At 45.3% G+C, this 19,874-nt stretch overlaps 1 protein-coding gene across 1 annotated transcript in view; it reads left to right on the forward strand.

Annotated features, from left to right (window-relative positions):
• The first annotated feature begins 2,236 nt into the window (after window positions 1-2,236).
• LOC126203083 (glucose dehydrogenase [FAD, quinone]-like) overlaps window positions 2,237-19,874 on the forward strand; it is a 41,555-nt gene continuing 23,917 nt past the window's right edge. Inside the window, exons 1-2 of the mRNA XM_049937323.1 lie at window positions 2,237-2,297; window positions 13,274-13,532. Coding sequence (XP_049793280.1) covers window positions 2,284-2,297; window positions 13,274-13,532 — 273 coding nt within the window. The 5' untranslated portion in view covers window positions 2,237-2,283. The remainder of the gene's footprint in view (window positions 2,298-13,273; window positions 13,533-19,874) is intronic.

Here is a 19,874-nt window from a genome sequence, read left to right on the forward strand (position 1 = left end):
TAACGTATGTCCATAGTCCGCCCCCGGTAGCTGAGTAGCCAGCCTGACGGAATGTCAATCCTAAGGGCCCGGGTTCGATTCCCTGCTCGGTCGGAGATTTTCTCCGCCCAAGGACTGGGTGTTGTGTTGTCCTCCTCATCGTCATTTCATCCCCATGGACACGCAAGGCGCCGAAATGGCGTCAAATCGAAAGACTTGCACACGGCATACGGTCTACCCGACGGGAAGTCCTAGTCACACGACATTTACATTTTGTTTACGAATGTCCATGTTGGTACCGTGAGCTATACTAGAAGTCATACATTGTACAGCACCACTTTCTGTACTGAAGGAGGAGATTGTGTAACGATGTGAATATCGATCCGAAGACGGCAATAGAGACTCGGCGAAACCTGTCATCCATATGAATAAATGATTTTAGCGATCTTGTGAGTTGAAGATTTATACAGTTTTCAGGATACTACGGTTCGATTTTACCCCCACCCCCACCCCCACCCCCCTGACGATTTCAGAAGTGTATACTGCTAAATAAATGTGCAAGGGCTAGTAAGCTACCTGTCAGTAAGGTTTTTGACTACATGGCGTGGAAGTTGTTCCTGGAAGTTGATTGCTATGTGCAAGACAATATTTGTAACATTCGACTTTTGTATGTGTGGGAACGGGATTATCCCCGCGTAACACGAAACAAAAAAATGTTTAAAGATGTACATCTACATGGATACTCTGAAAATCACATTTAAGTGCCTGGCAGAGGGTTCATCGAACCACCTTCACAATTCTCTATTATCCCAATCTCGTATAGCGCGCGGGAAGAACGAACATCTATACATTTCCGTACGAGCTCTTATTTCTTTTATTTTATCGTGGTGATCGTTCCTTCCTACGTAGGTCGGTGTCAACAATATATATTCGCATTCGGAGGAGAAAGGTGGTGATTGGAATTTCGTGAGAAGATTCCGTCGCAACGGCAAACGCCTTTCTTTTAATGATTTCCAGCCCAAATCCTGTATCATTTCTGCGACACTCTCTCCCATATTTCGCGATAATACAAAACGTGTTGTCTTTCTTTGAACTTTTTCGATGTACTCCGTCAGTCCTATCTGGTAAGGATCCCACACCGCGCAGCAGTATTCTAAAAGAGGACGGACAAGCGTAGTGTAGGCAGTCTCCTTAGTAGGTCTGTTACATTTTCTAAGTGTCCTGCCAATAAAACGCAGCCTTTGGTTAGCCTTCCCCACAACATTTTCTATGTTTTCTTTCCTATTTAAGTTGTTCGTAATTGTAATACCTAGGTATTTAGTTGAATTTACGGCTTTTAGATTAGACTGATTTATCGTGTAACCGAAGTTTAACGAGTCCCTTTTAGCACTCATGTGGATGACCTCACACTTTTCGTTATTTAAGGTCAACTGCCACTTTTCGCAACATTCAGATATCTTTTCTAAATCATTTTGCAGTTTGTTTTGATCTTCTGATGACTTTATTAGTCGATAAACGACAGCGTCATCTGCAAACAACCGAAGACGGCTGCTCAGATTGTCTCCCAAATCGTTTATATTGATAAGGAACAGCAAAGGGCCTATAACGCTACGTTTGACGTGACAAACATATCACCAGTATCTTAAATTTGATAATTACCTAAGGCCGAAAGTGACCAGTAATATGAATCGTACGTACGGTGCATTACAGGAATAATGCTGACAGTCTACGGAGGTTAAAATAGTTACATCATTTGGTCGTTCATAAAGGTTTACCTAAAGAGCACCTCGTCTGTAAATTTTGGGATGAACCATTATGGAGAAGAAGTAACTCCGGGACTATGTAGAAAAAAATTTCATAAAATGAATAGAGATGTGGTAATAACATACTGAAGCAACGGCGTATGATATTGAATAAAGAGTAAAATTGGCGGAGCGAATGCTGAGATCATATTTGTACCATCTGGTTCTGAGAGCGAACTGAGCAATAGGGCAGACAACTTCACGGAAGTTCACGAGGTACCAGGGGGAAGGTGATGCCCGTGTTCGGAATCCCCGCGTCTTCCCGGTGTGACGTCACTCTGGTGGTTTCGGACTCCTCCAAGGTCGCGGAAGACGCACCCACACACCGGGCTTCTCTTCTCGTTATCAGCGGCTCTGCACAGAGTGCGCTAACCGCCGCAGTTTCCGCGAACAGCCGACTAGGGAGGGGAGAGCGAGAGGGGGAAACTGCAATATTAAAAGCCAGCCCGCTCAGACGGCAGGGAAGTCCACCGCCGAGATCGCTCCTGGACACCTGTGCACCATGGGGACGCAAGCGTAAGTAGCCGCACGCGCAGCTTCCCCTGCACTTCCCACACACTTCGTGCTCCACACAGGCTCCAGATCTCACAAGAAGCCTTAAAAGTGTTGCAGCCCAAGTTGACTGCTCTTTCAACTCCCCACGAGAGGGCGAATTGCCAGCTGAGTTCTACAGCGATGGCTGCACTACATAAAACAAATGAGGCAACGGTTTTCGTTTTAAACTAAATCTTCAGGGTGGGCAAGAAGTCCCTGTGCCCTCTAGTATCGAATGTTGATTTGACTTGACTTTATCACAAATACATACTTACACATTAAGTGTCGAATATGTGGGTGTGTTCCCCATCGCCTCCATAAGCCTCCATGTTCTTCTCGACATAGTTTTGAGCGTGTACGTGCGAAATGTATCGTCAACAGCATTACGCAGGTCTTCGTTTGTAGCATAATGACGTGCAGATGCATGCGCCTCAATGACTCTCCATGACTGATGTGATGAGTTCAGGACTCCTCGGTGACCATTTCAAGGGAGCTGGCGTTGTTGGTGTAACGCAACCTGTCTACCGTCCTGGGAAGTGTTCATTTAGGAACTCGCGCACTACAAAAGCGTAATGAGAAGGCGCTCCTCCTTGCTGCAAGCGTATGCGTTCTGTGAGACCCCTTTCCTCACCCTGAGGTATTAACCACGATTGTGACGTGTGTAAATAATTTGCTCCGTTCACAGTCTCTCCAAAACAGTACGGTCAAGCAGATGTTGTAATGTCATCGCTGCCCATATTATTACGAGAGGCGGGTTCCTTTCTAAGACGACTATGTAACGGGCGTACTCTTCGGCCCAAACGACAGTATTTCTGGCACGTGAGGTGCGGTAAACGGCACATTCATCTGAAAACATAACCTTGCCACGGTTCACTGTATTTGGAAATTGAGTTAGCAAAGCACAGCATGCTAAAACGCGCTCATTCCAGGCTGTATCCGATAAGTCGTTTACGAACGTCGGTCGCAAAGATCGGACCTTAAAGTCTCTATTCGTGTGATCTCGCTATGTTGTCCTTGGTATGCCTAGTTCCTCTACGTGTCGATTTCCCAGGAGATAGCTCAATCGAAGCAGAGGCTCCGAACATGTTTCTTCTCATGTCTTCCCCCTTCCACTCCGTGAGCTGTCTTTAACACAAGCAAAAGGACGTCTTTCCCAATCCAGATGCGTTGCCTTTCGCGGTGGAGTCTTATTAAATACTTGCTGGAGTGCTCCCATAATCTGCCTCATTGGCTGCCCTGTGTGTTGTGGTTCATGCACCCACACACTTGTCACTAAGGGCTGCTTACTAGTGTAACTATGACCGCTCACATCTGCCATGGCTACAAATTAAAACTTCAGAGCGACTCTTACTGCGGTTCTAGGAGCTTCCAGCCTCGGACATGGATGTGTGTGATGTCCTTAGGTTAGTTAGGTTTCGGTAGTTCTAAGTTCTAGGGGACTGATGACCTCAGATGTTAAGTCCCATAGTGCTCAGAGCCATTTGAATCTTACTGCGAAAACATGTAAACATGAATTCCAACAATTGATTCCAACAACTGACACGAAGTGACAAATTAGCAACCTGCATAATAACGTTTTATACTAAACTGGTGTTACAGGGGTACGGAAGCATCTCACCCTCATTGTAGGTGATAACTTGATAAGTTTTAAATACTGGTAGGCGATTTAAATGGCATATAAAGATACATCTACAGTTACATAAATTTTGCGCACTCTGCAAACGAATCTGAAGTGCATGGCAGAGGGTACTTATGATTATACCATTTTAGAACTTCTTCCCATTCCCATCACGCAACGAGTGAGGAAAGACTCATTGTTTTAATGCTACTTGGCACGCGGAAATATCTCACCTTGCATTCGCGCTTCCTACGAGATCGAAACATCGTAAGTAGGCCTTCGGGGGAAAATCTGCGCGCCGGCCACGGTGGTCTAGCGGTTTAGCCGACACGGTAGCTCAGCGTGTTCGGTCAGAGAGGTAGCTGCCCTCTGTAATAAAAAAAACTGAGTTAATCGATCAACAACGAACTTAAACGGGTGTCTTACGACGTCCGCCCCGAGCAGACACAACGAACAAAAGCGAACAAAATGAGATTAAAAAAAAAAAAGCGGTTCTAGGCGCTCAGACCGGAACCGCGCGACTGCTACGGTCGCAGGGTCGAATCCTGCCTCGGGCATGGATGTGTGTGATGTCCTTAGGTTAGTTAGGTTTAAGTAGTTCTAAGTTCTAGGGGACTAATGACCACAGATGTTAAGTCCCATAGTGCTCAGAGCCATTTGCACCATTTTGAAAATCAGCGTTTATCTTCAAGCCCTACTACTTCACGTATTCCAACATTTTCCTGACGCCCTTTTGCACAATGTCATTCATGCAAGACGTCTTATTTTCGCATATCGCACTTACTCTGGCGTGAGGACAACTTTAAGACCAGAGTCAGGTATGAGGCACCACTCAGTGAAAGAGAAGTAAAACGTTTACAGTTTAGTAGATTTTGAGTTATAGCTCCAAAATCAACTATGCAACCAAAATTAATCTACATCAGTTGCGGAGTATATAACGAAAATCTCTTCAGGTTTCCTAGTTCCCTGACCAGCGGAGAGTCTGCGTCGCGTGACCTGTAGCAGCCAACACAGCTGAGTACTATATTGTCGCTTCTGCTCTACAAATTGGAAGGTTATGGCAACGAGTCACTTACATATAAACGTTCATTTGTTGAAAATATTTATAAACCACCAATGCGTATTTACTGTATCCGTAGTACATAAAGGGAAAACGGCTGTGGTCGAACATCGACAACCATGATTTATGACTACAAACAAGCAGTTCTGAAAGTACTGCCGTTCATTATAGCGAAAACTAACAGTTATATACTAAATAAAGTTGTTGGAACACGTACAGTGTTAAATACGGCGAAACTGGATAAACAATTCGCGCAATGCATTTTAGTTGCTACAGTTCCATACTACAAAAGTATTGTCAAGTTTTTACCTTACTACCTCAAATATTTATGTCTATTTGATTATGAAGTTAATACCAATAAAGAAGGGAACGTGGGAAAACTTTAAAAAAGTCACAGACAAAGCATAAAAAATTAGCTTAGAGGAACGTGACAGGAAGAAAATGTATGTAAATCGTAGTCTATTAATGACAGATCCAACGGAGAGGGTGAGGTGGGGAGGGATGTCATACATCTTTCCATGTATAAACGGCTCTTAATCACAAAATCTGGATTCAAAAGACTCTAACACGTGATGGATAGTGCGTATTTTACTTATTCTTTCTTTATTTATTACGAAGCGTTTTTCTCAGCCATACTCCTATAGATAGTTAAGGAATTGTTAGACCATCATATGCTGACATTTATCTTTATTTCTTTAGTATTAAATTTTTCGCTTTTGAAGGGACTTTCAAGATAACGTAGGTACATTTCAAGTGCTGCATAGGCACACGGTAGGAGTAGAATGTCAAAACTGGAGCAGCAAAAGCTGCTATTTTGTAGGACGCAACCAAGTCGACCAACTCCAGCGTTTCCTTTGTCATCTGTTTCACAATACAGCAGACATTTTCCAGTAAGATAACAGATTTTATGAATGAATCGTATTTCCAAATTATTCTCACAGTTCTACATTTTTACAAAACTTTCGTTGTTTTGTTTAATTTCTGGCGCCCAGGTTGGTGGTGCGATCCAACCGTCCCCTCCCCTCCCCCACCCTCGCATAAATTCTAGAGAAGGCCATCCCCTTACGTTGTGCCATGGGTCAAACAAACCTGTGATCGTCAGCGCTGTTCTTCTTGGAATATATTCAGTTTCCTCTGTTAACCCAATCCCGGATGGGTTATACGTACTTGAACAATGGTCAAAGAAGGAACGCACAGTTGTTTTCTGTCCAGTACTGTTTGTAGACTGGCTGCATTTTTTCAGTACCCTACCAATATTCTGAAATGTAACATCTACTTTCATTGTAGGTGAAGAATTTACTATGACATGAGTAGTTCGTGGGGTGGGCAGAGTCAACCTGTTCACAGAGACAAATTGCGCGTAATACGGACACTGGAATATAAAATGCTCCGGTGTGCCCACCTCACATCCACATTCACATTCTAAGCTTGCCCTTTTCTGTATTCGGTGCAAATACACCAGATGTGGTCCATGGCGCAACAAGAACCGCAGAAAGTAGAAGGTGTTTCATTTTTAGTCTTTCTCCTATTGAAAAGAATATGATATCAATCCTACGCCCCTATTGTAGATTCTTGTTATCATAAATGTATTGCGTGTTCCTAATTTGTTTAATATTTTGACAAATCGTACCCATTATCTGTTCCACTTCCATAAATTCGTGAAGTTTTAATTAATGAAGTGTAGCCGTCTCCCTAATGACCAAATAATAACGAGACGACCATGTGTTGGTGTAGTTCCGAAATCAACTATTGATCTCACAAAGATATTCCTTTTGCACACGTCGAAGAGCTATTGAAGACTTCAGTAGCTGATTGTTTGCTGCCAACATTCCTACTGTACCCGACAATCGAAGCAAGAACACTCGCCATTGGTAAATAATTTTATTAATCCCGCTGGGAGGTGAAATCTCCTGTGTCTGGTGCTGATTAATTCGTTGTACAAAAGCTAAGGTTTTGCTACTTACTTGCACGAATACTGTGGAAGGTTCAAAAATGGTTCAAATTGCTCTGAGCACTATGGGACTTAACATCTGAGGTCATCAGTCCCCTAGAACTTAGTACTGCTTAAACCTAACTAACCTAAGGACATCACACACATCCGTGCCCGAGGCAGGATTCGAACCTGCGACCGTAGCAGGCGCACGGTCCGGACTGAAGTGCCTAGAACCGCTCGGCCACAGCGGCCAGCTACTGTGGAAGATATTTGACAGTATAAGTTATACAGGTTCCAGTAAACATGAGACCGGAAGGCGCCATTTACTTGACACCTGCGAATGAGCGGTTACTAGCCGCCACTGCCTCTAGTATGAAGTATTGTTGGGAATACGCTGCATGAATAATGGGCCAGCGGACTGTTTCCTGGATACCGTCAGCACCATTTGTGAAAGATGATGAATCAGCACGAAGAGAATCATACAAATGATGAAAACTGCAGGGTGATCAGCTCGTCAGTAACGGTTAGTTATTTAGCGGGAATCTGGGACTGCGGCGAAAAAACACGGGCGCTTTCTTGGCAGCTGATTATATCTGTGTAGAAGACGCAGTATTTGCCGAACTGAGCTGCCAGATGTGCAAGCCAGATAGTCACTCACGTTATCTTCCGAGAGAGGTACTGCGGTATTAGCGCAGATGATCCCGCCGTTGTTTGGAAGCAGCAGCGAAGGGCGCCGCTTGCTCGATATTCGGCAAGTCACAGGCGTTGGCGAACGGAAACGTCGCCGGGCGTGCAAAGACCGTCTGCACCTGTACAGTGATTAACGTAATAGAATTACACTGCAACCTTAGTATCAAACAGCTTAGTTGTAAGCTCGCCGCACGAACTGTTAGTGACTTCCCTTAAAAGAGCTGACTTATCACGTTGAAGCGCTATAGATGTTGCATAGAACTGGTGCCAGGCACTCGTGTTAGCCTCCAACGCTGACCTGAGTCATGTTTCTGAAGTCGTGTGCAGTGTGTGTGTGCATGTGTGTGTGTGTGTGTGTGTGTGTGTGTGTGTGTGTGTGTGTGTGTGTGTGTGACAGTTGACTCCATGATGTCAGTGCACCAACAATGGGGAGGGGCTCTACTCTCCTCATCGATACCGTCCAAATCTGAGGTCCATGCAAGCCTTGGCCAGAAATGAAAGTGGCAGAAGTAGAAGCTCCAGATCGCCAAGCATTTAGAAAAAAAAATTGGGCAGGTACGAGATGGACCCGCGCACTGAGGGTCCCGTACAAACTTAATTATATCCATACACAGTTCATCCATACTGGGAATCGAAAATCTTGACGATTTTTGCCTGATATCGACATTGATAGTGGCAAGGTATCGGTCCAGAGAAGTCCAAGGCTTTCCAGAAAGTTATGATTTTTAGTTTGAGGTCGGATAACAAATGACAAAAGAAATGTCTTTTTTCAAGTCAACGGAAATTACCCTAAAAATTTTAATGTGCGAGTTTGAGGGTATCAAAATATGTGACGTAAATGGCCGTAGCTTTTGGTTGCATTGCCTTTGAAGCTTTAATTTTTTACACCGCCAAGAGAGCATAGGCGTCAGTATTTGATACGCCTATCCGTTCCTAAGAAAATGAGGTCTAAAGAGACGAACGAACAGGCATACAGTCAGATAATAAATGATAAAAAAATCTTTTCGTGAGATATAATCACAAATTTACAGTTTTCAGATTTTTTCTTTTCGTTTTGTTTACGAAATTTCATGATTCTAGGCCTACGGAAAGTACCCTATAGGTTTTGATGGGTCTGCGAGTACTAAAATATGTGACATTAATGACGGTACCTTTTGACGGCATTGACTTAGAAGCTTCAATTTTTACTCTGCCAAGGGACACATACCTCAGAATGTGACGTAAATTTAAATGTGATACATCCACCTATTCCTGAGAGAAATGTTTTTAAAATAGGGTAGAGAGACGGTCAACAAAGCGATCCTATAAGCGTTCCGTTTTTACCAAATGGGACACGGAACCCTAAAATCGAAAAAAATGTACCTCATAAATATTCGACACAACGACTCTCGAATTATCATTCTGTACTCTCTTCCGCTGCGCCATCCGCTGTCAGAAACTATTAACGTAAGTGGCTCATGCTTCTCAGGAACCGCGCCGAAAACGCTATTTCTTTCTAAATGATCGGCCATCCGGAGTTCCCACTTGTGTCACTCTCATTTCTGGCCAAGCCTATATCAAAAACGTAGACAAAATCGGTGACGACGAGAAGGCGCTTTCCCCTTGTAAGGTTGGTGGACAGGGGACGTGACAGAAAGTAGCTACCGTGTTTAGACGTGCCCATGAGCACACGGTGAATTTAAGTTGCCCGACTATTTGAGTTATCAGCGCGGACTGTCCAACGAGTCTACAACGAATGGTGTGTCCCTCGCAAACATGTAATACAGCGTAAGAACAGCTGGTCGCAAAAAGTTTGACGCGGATCGGAGGCGAGTGCAGGGAGAAGTTGAGGCGGAGGTAGTTCCGTGACGTTTTACGGAAATATTTGGATCGTGACGGTGACCAGTCGTTGCCCTTGCTTCTAGCTCTTTTTGGCGGGTACACTTGTGGCACTCCTGTCTTTCAAGGCGACAACTAATGCGACCACAGCGCTGCATGCTTACGTTCCTGGTTCGACGAACACTCAGGTACCGAGTCGCAATTCGACTGGCGTGATTTTGTGGCCCCAGGGATGTTTACCGGCTGCAGAGACATCCTCTGCCTTGCGGTATGGAGTCGCATGTGGTCAGTGCACTACTCTCCCGGCCGTTTCCAGACAGTTGAGCCGCCACTGTTCGGTCGAGTAGCTCCTCAGTTGGTATCACGAGGCTGAGTGCGTCCGTTCCATTCCGGGAATCGAACCCGGGCCTCCACATGGCGGCCATCTACTCTGACCACTCCGCTACGAAGGCAAACGGTCACTTTTTATCACCCAGTCTTTATTCCACAGGAAATATCTCGGACTATTTGAATCGCCTCGTGCCTAAAGGGCCTCAATCAGGATATATCAATGGTTCAAATGGCTCTGAGCACTATGGGACTTAACTTCTGAGGTCATCAGTCCCCTAGAACTTAGAACTACTTAACCTAAGGACATCACACACATCCATGCCCGAGGCAGGATTCGAACCTGCGACCGTAGCGGTCACGCGGTTCCAGACTGTAGCGCCTAGAACCGCTCGGCCACTTCGGCCGGCTCAGGATATATCCAAAATGGAGTTAAGCACATCGACGTCCTGCTGTAGGGTAGCCGCATCTTTTGATGCCATAAGGCACTCTGTCAGATGACTGGTTATGGTAGGAAATACGCTACAGAAATCACGCTATACGCTATAAGGAATTCAGTCAGCGACTGAAACTCAAGTCAAGTGAGCCCTTCCAACAGAAACAAGAAAAGCTATCCAGCAACACATTGTAAGTTTCCCGCTAAAAGAAAGTCATTATGCTGGCAAGGATATAAAATGTTTAGATACCGGACTTAACATTCCAGTGATTTACAAGTTGTTTACGAAGAAACATCCTGGTATAAAGATCACATTTTTAAGGAAAATATCAATCCGCATTTCGGACTCCCTCAAATAGATTGCTGCTGCACGTGTTAAGAGCTGAAGGCGAAAATGGACTGCATTATAACAGCCGATAACTGCTGCTCAACCTGTCCGTCAGATCATTTACGTATACACAAATAATAGATGTCCTATCACACGTCCCTGGGGCACTCTTCACCGTAGTTTTGTCTCCGATGAACGCTCACATTCGATGACAACGTACTGTCTTCTAATACTTAGTAAGCAGACTTCTAAGACTACCGTATGCTACGGTAGAGTATTATAAGTAAGCGTAGACAATAGCAGTTTTCCTAGTGGCTTTGGTCTGTTAATACTGTAACGGCGCTACCTTTTCGATCGCTTTATTTCTGTATGCGATCAGTGTCTTACTAGGTTCCTCTACAAACTGTAATTGGGGAACCGTCTAGAAACTGAGTGAGGATATGTATACTGGGCCGTGTAACCTACGGAAAATTTTTGTTTTACATAGTTGCCCCACTATCTGTTACTTAAAAGTGAACACTATTTACAGCAAAACTGAAATTGTCGATGTTTAATTCAGGTTTTATTTTAAAATTGTTGATTTGTAACGTGAAACAAAGGGATGTTGTAGTAAAAATGTAAAAAAAGAAACAATACAGGTTTATCATATACCGTTAGAAAGCGCAACTTTCTCAAAGAAAAAGGTAAAATTAAAAGGAAAACTCAAAACAGAAACATAAACATCCCTTCAATCCTTCGTCAAGCTTATATAACACATGTTTCTATTATTCATAAACGACTTCCACATTGATCAGTAGTAACAGGAAACTTGTCTTTGATGACGATGAAGAATGTTCTATTCAGCAAATTAACAACAATAATTAAATAGATTATTTTATGTTTGAGTATGCAAACTGAAATTGTATCTAAAGAAATTTCTTTGGTTGCATAAAAGTGCAGAAGTTACGCGATCAAAAAATTTTTATCACTTATAAAAAGCGTTTTTCTTTTGTGATGTACTAATGTTGAACGATGTTCGGTTCTAATTATGTGCGAAACAAACAAACAGAAAACAAACAAAAGTCGTCGGTTCCCAGCTTGTCTGTCACACATTCTTTTATGTATCTTTCCTTAGCTGTGTTATCAATACTATCGGTAATCGTACCATTAAAATTGCTACACCTAGAAGAAATGCAGATGATAAACGGGTATTCATTGAACAAATATATTATACTAGAACTGACATGTGATTACATTTTCACGCAATTTGGGTGCATAGATCCTGAGATATCAGTACCCAGAACAAACATCTCTGGCCGTAATAACGACCTTCATAAGCCTGGGCATTGAGTCAAACAGAACTTGGATAGCATGTAGAGGTACAGCTGCCCATGCAGCTTCAACACGATACCACAGTTCATCAAGAATAGTGACTGGCGTATTGTGACGAGCCAGTTGCTCAGCCACCATTGACCAGACGTTTTCAATTGGTGAGAGATCTGGAGAATGTGCTGGCCAGGGCAGCATGCGAACATTTACTGTATCCAGAAAGGCCCGTACAGGACCTGCAACATGATATCGTGCATTATCGTGCTGAAATGTAGGGTTTCGGAGCGATCAAATGAAGGGTATAGCCACGGGTCGTAACACATCTGATATGTAACGTCCACTGTTCAAAGTGCCGTCAATGCGAACAAGAAGTGACCGAGATGTGTAACCAATGGCACCCCATACCATCACGCCGGGTGATACGCCAGTATGGCGATGACGAATACACGCTTACAGTGTGCGTTCACCGCGATGTCGCCAAACACGGATGCGACCATCATGATGCTGTAAACAGAACCTGGATTCATCCGAAAAAATGACGTTTTGCCATTCGTGCACCCAGGTTCGTCGTTGAATACACCATCGCAGGCGCTCCTGTCTGTGATGCAGCGTCAAGGGTAACTGCAGCAATAGTCTCCGAGCTGATAGTCCATGCTGCTGGAAACGTCGTCGAACTGTTCGTGCAGATGGTTGTTGTCTTGCAAACGTCTCAATCTGTTGACTCAGGGATCGAGACGTGGCTGCACGATCCGTTGCAGCCATGCGGATAAGATGCCTGTCATCTCGACTGTTAGTGATACGAGGCCGTTGGGATCCAGCACGGCGTTCCGTATTACCCTCCTGAACCCACCGATTCCATATTCCGCTAACAGTCATTGGATCTCGACCAACGCGAGCAGCAATGTCGCGATACGATAAACCGCAATCGCGATAGGCTACAAACCGAACTTTATCAAAGTCGGAAACGTGACGGTACGCATTTCTCCTCCTTACACGAGGCATCACAACAACGTTTCACCAGGCAACGCCGGTCAACTGCTGTTTGTGTATGAGAAATCGGTTGGAAACTTTCCTAATGTCAGCACGTTGTAGGTGTCGCCACCGGCGGCAACCTTGTGTGAATGCTCTGGAAAGCTAATCATTTGCATATCACAGCATGTTCTTCCTGTCGGTTAAATTTCGCGTCTGTAGCGCGTCGTCTTCGTGGTGTAGCAGTTTCAATGGCCAGTAGTGTACTAAGTCATTTATGTAGTGTACCAAAACTACCGAACTACAGTTTTGGTAGAGCGTATCTTATTAATAAAGCCTTGGAGCCACTCACATATCAGGGAACCTGTTCCGCACGCTCGTCTGCAGTGGATCAAACGCTTTTCGGAAACCTGGGAGTGCGGAATCTAGCTGCTGTCCTTCATCCACGGTTCTCCTCCGACCTGCCCACAGTGCCGTGACGTTAGTGCTGCTGCTATTGCTGGTGGCGGCGCTGGGGACATCCGCCGCGCCCTACGCCCCCCAGTCGCCCTTCGGCGCCCCCGCGCAGCCCAAGGGCAAGTGCGACTGCTCGCCGGCGGCCGACTCGCCGCCAGTGGTGGGCAACCCGGGCACGCCCCCCATGGTCGCCGTCGAGAGGACGCTGCAGCGCCAGTGCGACCTGGTGGACCCCACCGCCTGCCTCGACACCAGCGGCGACGGCCTCGACGGGGTGAGTGCTGCACCACGCTACACCACACGAGCTGTTCTCCAGTGTCAGTGGTTTTCTTCGTCGTGACCTCAGTTCGACAGCCAGAGCGCGCTTCGTCTTCGGTGCTTGTCCGATCACGTTTAATTCATTAATCCAAAAGTAAACAGTCTTCAATAGTGGTGCAGAGACCACGTGAACTTCATCTACTTTTCTTTTGATTTATGTGGCAGTTCAACATTCAAATGAAAATGTTTAATAAAAGCACGAAACTCGGTTTTCTCGCATTTTTATCGTAGTCGACGCAGTGACCAATTCAGAAGGCTATCGACAATGAAGTGTGCGCTGCACATTGTTGAAATCCTTAATACAATCCTTGGAATAATCGAGCTTCCCAGCCTTGATGGCGCAACAAAACTGTTCCATTCTTTCACAGAAATTTACCCGACTTGTCAAACCACCATCGTAAAACTCTTTTAGCAGAATGTTCTCTGAGGTGATGAGGGTCATGACCACACTAACACGTGCCCTCTCCCTCACCAGGTGGATTTGACCCTAAGCATTTCCGTCCATTGATTTCCTGACACTTTTCTGTGCTTTTTGGGTTATCATCTTGATGACACCTTCCGACTACTCCTATCTTCTGCATATCTACCAAACCCTACGCTCTCAACCATGCGCGCCTGAGCGTACAACATTTTACCTTTGCTACTTAATTCCAGTCCCAAAGAAAACAGGTGTTGACAGATGTGAAAATTACCGAACTATCAGTTTAAAAAATCACGGCTGCAAAATACTAACGCGAATTCTTTACAGACGAATGGAAAAACTGATAGAAGCTGACTTCGGGGAGACCAGTTTGGATTCCCTAGAAATGTTGGAACACGTGAGGCAATACTGACCCTACGACTTATCTTCGAAAATAGATTAAGGAAAAGCAAACCTACGCTTCTAGCATTTGTAGACTTAGAGAAAGCTTTTGACAATGTTGACTGGAATACTCTCTTTCAAATTCTGAAGGTGGCAGGGGTAAAATACAGGGAGCAAAAGGCTATTTACAATTTGTGAAAGGGAAGCAGTGGTTTGGAAGGGAATGAGACAGCCTAACCCCGATGTTATTCAATCTGTGTATTGAGCAAGCAGTAAAGGAAACAAAAGAGAAATTCGGAGTAGGAATTAAAATCCATGGGGAAGAAATAAAAACTTTGAGGTTCGCCGATGACATTGTAATTCTGTCAGAGACAGCAAAGGACCTGGAAGAGCAGTTGAATGCGATGGACAGTGTCTTGAAAGGAGGATATAAGATTAACATCAACAAAAGAAAAACGAGGATAATGGAATGTAGTCGAATTAAGTCGGGCGATGCCGAGGGAATTTGATTAGGAAATGAGAGAGTTAAAGTAGTAAAGGAGTTTTGCTATTTGGGGAGCAAAATAACTGATGATAGTCGAAGTAGAGAGGATACAAAATATAGACTGGCAATGGCAAGGAAAGCGTTTCTGAAGAAGAGAAATTTATTAACATCGAGCATAGATGTGTCAGGAAGTCGTTTCTGAAAGTATTTGTATGGAGTGTAGTCATGTATGGAAATGAAACATGGACGATAAATAGTTTGGACAAGAAGAGAACAGAAGCTTTCGAAATGTGGTGCTACAGAAGAATGCTTAAGATTAGATGGGTAGATCACATAACTAATGAGGAGGTATTGAATAGAATTGGGGAGAAGAGGAGTTTGTGGCACAACTTGACAAGAAGAAGGAATCGGTTGGTAGGACATGAAGAAGCTTGCACAGGATAGAGTAGCATGGAGAGCTGCATCAAACCAGTCTCAGGACTGAAGACCATAACAACAACAACTTCTTTCAACGCTACATTGACAATTCATCAATACCTCAGCAAATGTCCCGTGATTTAGTCGTTTATGTGAGATAGAGAACGCGGAAAGAAACTGGAGGGACGGGTGGAAATTCGTGACTTCCAGTTGCACAGAGCATTGTGGTAATGCAATGGCGAAAGTTGAAAATTTGTGCTGGGCTGGGACTCGAATTCTGGTTTACCGCTTCTCATGAGCGGCTGCCTTAACTACTTCGGCCATCCGGACACGGTCCCTGAGCGACTCAAATTTCCAACTTATCGCATGCTCGAACGCAGCGTCTCTCGTCGATTAACCCCCTACTCACAAATTATTGATTCCCGTAGGAGATCGGACGATATTAGTGCATCCGCACTGAAACAAATGTCAAGGAGCCGTAGCGCTTTTACAGAAATGTATGTACCCTTATTCATGTTAGGGTATTTCTTATCATTCTCTGTGGCCCCTCTCTGTTTCATAGCTCAATTGTCCTTTAATTTTTTAACGTCATTCTCCTAAGCCACATTTCGATCACGCCCAATTTATTCTTTCGTAGTCCTCTGGCTTTCCAAATACGGCTCGGCTCGACAGACTCTTGCTTCAGAACCGAGCGGGGTGGCGCAGTGTTTAACACACTGGTTAACACACTAGACTCGCATTCGGGAGGACGATGATTCAAACCCGGATGCGGTTGGTTTGTTGGTTTGGGAGGGGGGGACCAAACAGCAAGGTCATCGATCCCATCGAATTAGGGAAGGATGGGAAAGGAAATCGGCCGTGCCCTTTCACAGAAACCATCCCGACATTTGCCTGAAGCGATTTAGGGAAATCATGGAAAACCTAAATCGCTCCAGAGAAATGCCGGGATGACTCCTTTGAAAGGGCACGCCGATTTCCTTCCCCATCCATCGCACAACATGAGCTTGTGCTCCGTCTCTAATGGCCTCGATTTCTACAGGACGTCAAAACCCAATCTCCAAATATCCATTCTTGTTTCAGAACTTACTTCACCAACTCTTTGTCAGTATCAGATACCAGTAAGGCTCTATTGTACAACCTACTTCAACCTTACATCCACCAATGTCACAGCTTACATCAAACACTTCTTACAAACAAAATTGTATTATATATTTCGCGCTCGGTTCACAAGAATGGTATCATTACCTATTTCGTCTTATTAGCAAGTGATGACCAGATGACCTGATTAAAAATAGACACAGGCAGTAGTAAAATACCATATGCACCTGAATACGCCACATAATAATTCTACAACTGACCCGGTCCACAGTTACTTTGTGTCGAACTGAGGTACAGGAGTTAGTTTCTTTTGTAATTAAGTTTGGCAGTATTTTACTACTCCTGCGTCCGCAGCTGGTGCTCTAGTGACTTGTGCGCGATCTCTAGATGCGGTGTCGCTGGGTGGATTCCCCACAGGATCGGAGGGAAGCTCATGGACTGCGTGTTTGTGTTGTTCTAATCATTTCATCGGCGCGTGAGTCTCCGAAGTTGTGTGAAATAGAGACTTGCATAGGGCGGCCGGTCAATAAGCCCATACTTTCATTCATTTACGATCCCTTTCTTTCTTTTCAACAGTTCATCTGATGTCGACTTGGTAAGACGAAACTAGTAATGATACCACTTGTGTCACATGAGGGTGAAACACATAATTCAAAAAAGTAACAAGGTGGTCACTGTGTTTGTCTAACGGTGTATGCCTGCACTGGGTGCACTTCTTTCAATTTTATGCACAGGTTTCCTAAACACTGATGTTCCGTTAGTCGCTATTCTGGTATTCGCTACCCTTCATCACTTCCGTCGTCACTCTTCTTCTGCTAAATTCAACTTCAGAGCAGCCTGTGCACTGAACAGTTCTTCTGAATCTCCCTTAGTTTTCTTTTGACGTTAATTCCTGTTCTCAAATTTCTTTCTCTTTCATCAACGGATCTTGGATACACAATTTAATTAATTCTGCTATATACACTCCTGGAAATTGAAATAAGAACACCGTGAATTCATTGTCCCAGGAAGGGGAAACTTTATTGACACATTCCTGGGGTCAGATACATCACATGATCACACTGACAGAACCACAGGCACATAGACACAGGCAACAGAGCATGCACAATGTCGGCACTAGTACAGTGTATATCCACCTTTCGCAGCAATGCAGGCTGCTATTCTCCCATGGAGACGATCGTAGAGATGCTGGATGTAGTCCTGTGGAACGGCTTGCCATGCCATTTCCACCTGGCGCCTCAGTTGGACCAGCGTTCGTGCTGCACGTGCAGACCGCGTTAGACGACGCTTCATCCAGTCCCAAACATGCTCAATGGGGGACAGATCCGGAGATCTTGCTGGCCAGGGTAGTTGACTTACACCTTCTAGAGCACGTTGGGTGGCACGGGATACATGCGGACGTGCATTGTGCTGTTGGAACAGCAAGTTCCCTTGCCGGTCTAGGAGTGGTAGAACGATGGGTTCGATGACGGTTTGGATGTACCGTGCACTATTCAGTGTCCCCTCGACGATCACCAGTGGTGTACGGCCAGTGTAGGAGATCGCTCCCCACACCATGATGCCGGGTGTTGGCCCTGTGTGCCTCGGTCGTATGCAGTCCTGATTGTGGCGCTCACCTGCACGGCGCCAAACACGCATACGACCATCATTGGCACCAAGGCAGAAGCGACTCTCATCGCTGAAGACGACACGTCTCCATTCGTCCCTCCATTCACGCCTGTCGCGACACCACTGGAGGCGGGCTGCACGATGTTGGGGCGTGAGCGGAAGACGGCCTAACGGTGTGCGGGACCGTAGCCCAGCTTCATGGAGACGGTTGCGAATGGTCCTCGCCGATACCCCAGGAGCAACAGTGTCCCTAATTTGCTGGGAAGTGGCGGTGCGGTCCCCTACGGCACTGCGTAGGATCCTACGGTCTTGGCGTGCATCCGTGCGTCGCTGCGGTCCGGTCCCAGGTCGACGGGCACGTGCACCTTCCGCCGACCACTGGCGACAACATCGATGTACTGTGGAGACCTCACGCCCCACGTGTTGAGCAATTCGGCGGTACGTCCACCCGGCCTCCCGCATGCCCACTATACGCCCTCGCTCAAAGTCCGTCAACTGCACATACGGTTCACGTCCACGCTGTCGCGGCATGCTACCAGTGTTAAAGACTGCGATGGAGCTCCGTATGCCACGGCAAACTGGCTGACACTGACGGCGGCGGTGCACAAATGCTGCGCAGCTAGCGCCATTCGACGGCCAACACCGCGGTTCCTGGTGTGTCCGCTGTGCCGTGCGTGTGACCATTGCTTGTACAGCCCTCTCGCAGTGTCCGGAGCAAGTATGGTGGGTCTGACACACCGGTGTCAATGTGTTCTTTTTTCCATTTCCTGGAGTGTATAATACTTAACACGATCATGAGCTGAATGATTCCTGATTTAAACCTTCCAAAACGTAACTTTCTGCTAAACGACCAGACGAAAGATCCGTTACTGTCGTGAACGAGACAGGGAGTACATAGGCCTACAAAGAGGAACACCGTCAATGGTCTGAAATGTGCCTATAAAAAAAAGAAAGAACTTGTAATGTCCGGAGAATAAATGATGCATGTTATCTCACAGAAATCGTCTCAGAAAGTAAGTCATATCCATGTCGTTCCTGCAAGTTTACTAATGTCACGTAACCATCTACCATTTGATTATCGTGTCATTCATTTCTTAAATTTTGGAATATAACTTCGTATCAGGGTACGACTTAAATTGATGTATACTCTGAACTGTCGAAACAAGCTGTAGTACAACATTTCCCGTTTTGAGATTGCTGTATGGGCATGTTCCGAAAGACAATAAATAAATAAAAGCCTTTGGAATGTGGCAAAGAACGTTCCTGGTGCATCTATCATCCTTTAACTCAGGTGCAGACCAAGGGTTCGGTTATAATAATAATATGTTGAATAGAGAGTATGGCTGATGAATGGCGGTGTTTGAACAGCTGTTATTTAGATATCTTCTGGCAAACCTTCCGGGATGTAAGGTCGTGGTCCATGAAACTCTTCAGCTCCTAACGTTTCGTCCAGAGCTGCGGTGGACATCTTCAGAGGGGTGTTTCTCCTCCGGTGAGTCTTGCCGACTGAGGAGAGGAGGAGAAACACCCCTCTGAAGATGTCCAGCGCAGCTCTGGACGAAACGTTAGGAGCTGAAGAGTTTCATGGACCACGACCTTACATCCCGGAAGGTTTGCCAGAAGATATGTCATCCGGTTGTGAAAGTCTCCCTACTATGTTATTTAGATGCTTACTTCAATGAAAAATGGCGTTCTGCAGTGCGGTTGTCGATCAGTACGTTGTTTTGCACGACGAAACTCGCCTGATTCACTTGTTACTCTGAAGCTTACGTGCGTCAGGCAACTCTGACGAGTACTCCGCAAGGTCAGCATCCGCGTGTTCACCAAGTTACGTAGTCAGCCGCAGAACGGCAGCTTTATCGCGTGCCTCAGTCTCAGACCGTCTGCCG

Source organism: Schistocerca nitens, chromosome 9 (genome assembly GCF_023898315.1).
Source record: "Schistocerca nitens isolate TAMUIC-IGC-003100 chromosome 9, iqSchNite1.1, whole genome shotgun sequence".
Classification (NCBI taxonomy): Eukaryota; Metazoa; Arthropoda; class Insecta; order Orthoptera; family Acrididae; genus Schistocerca; species Schistocerca nitens.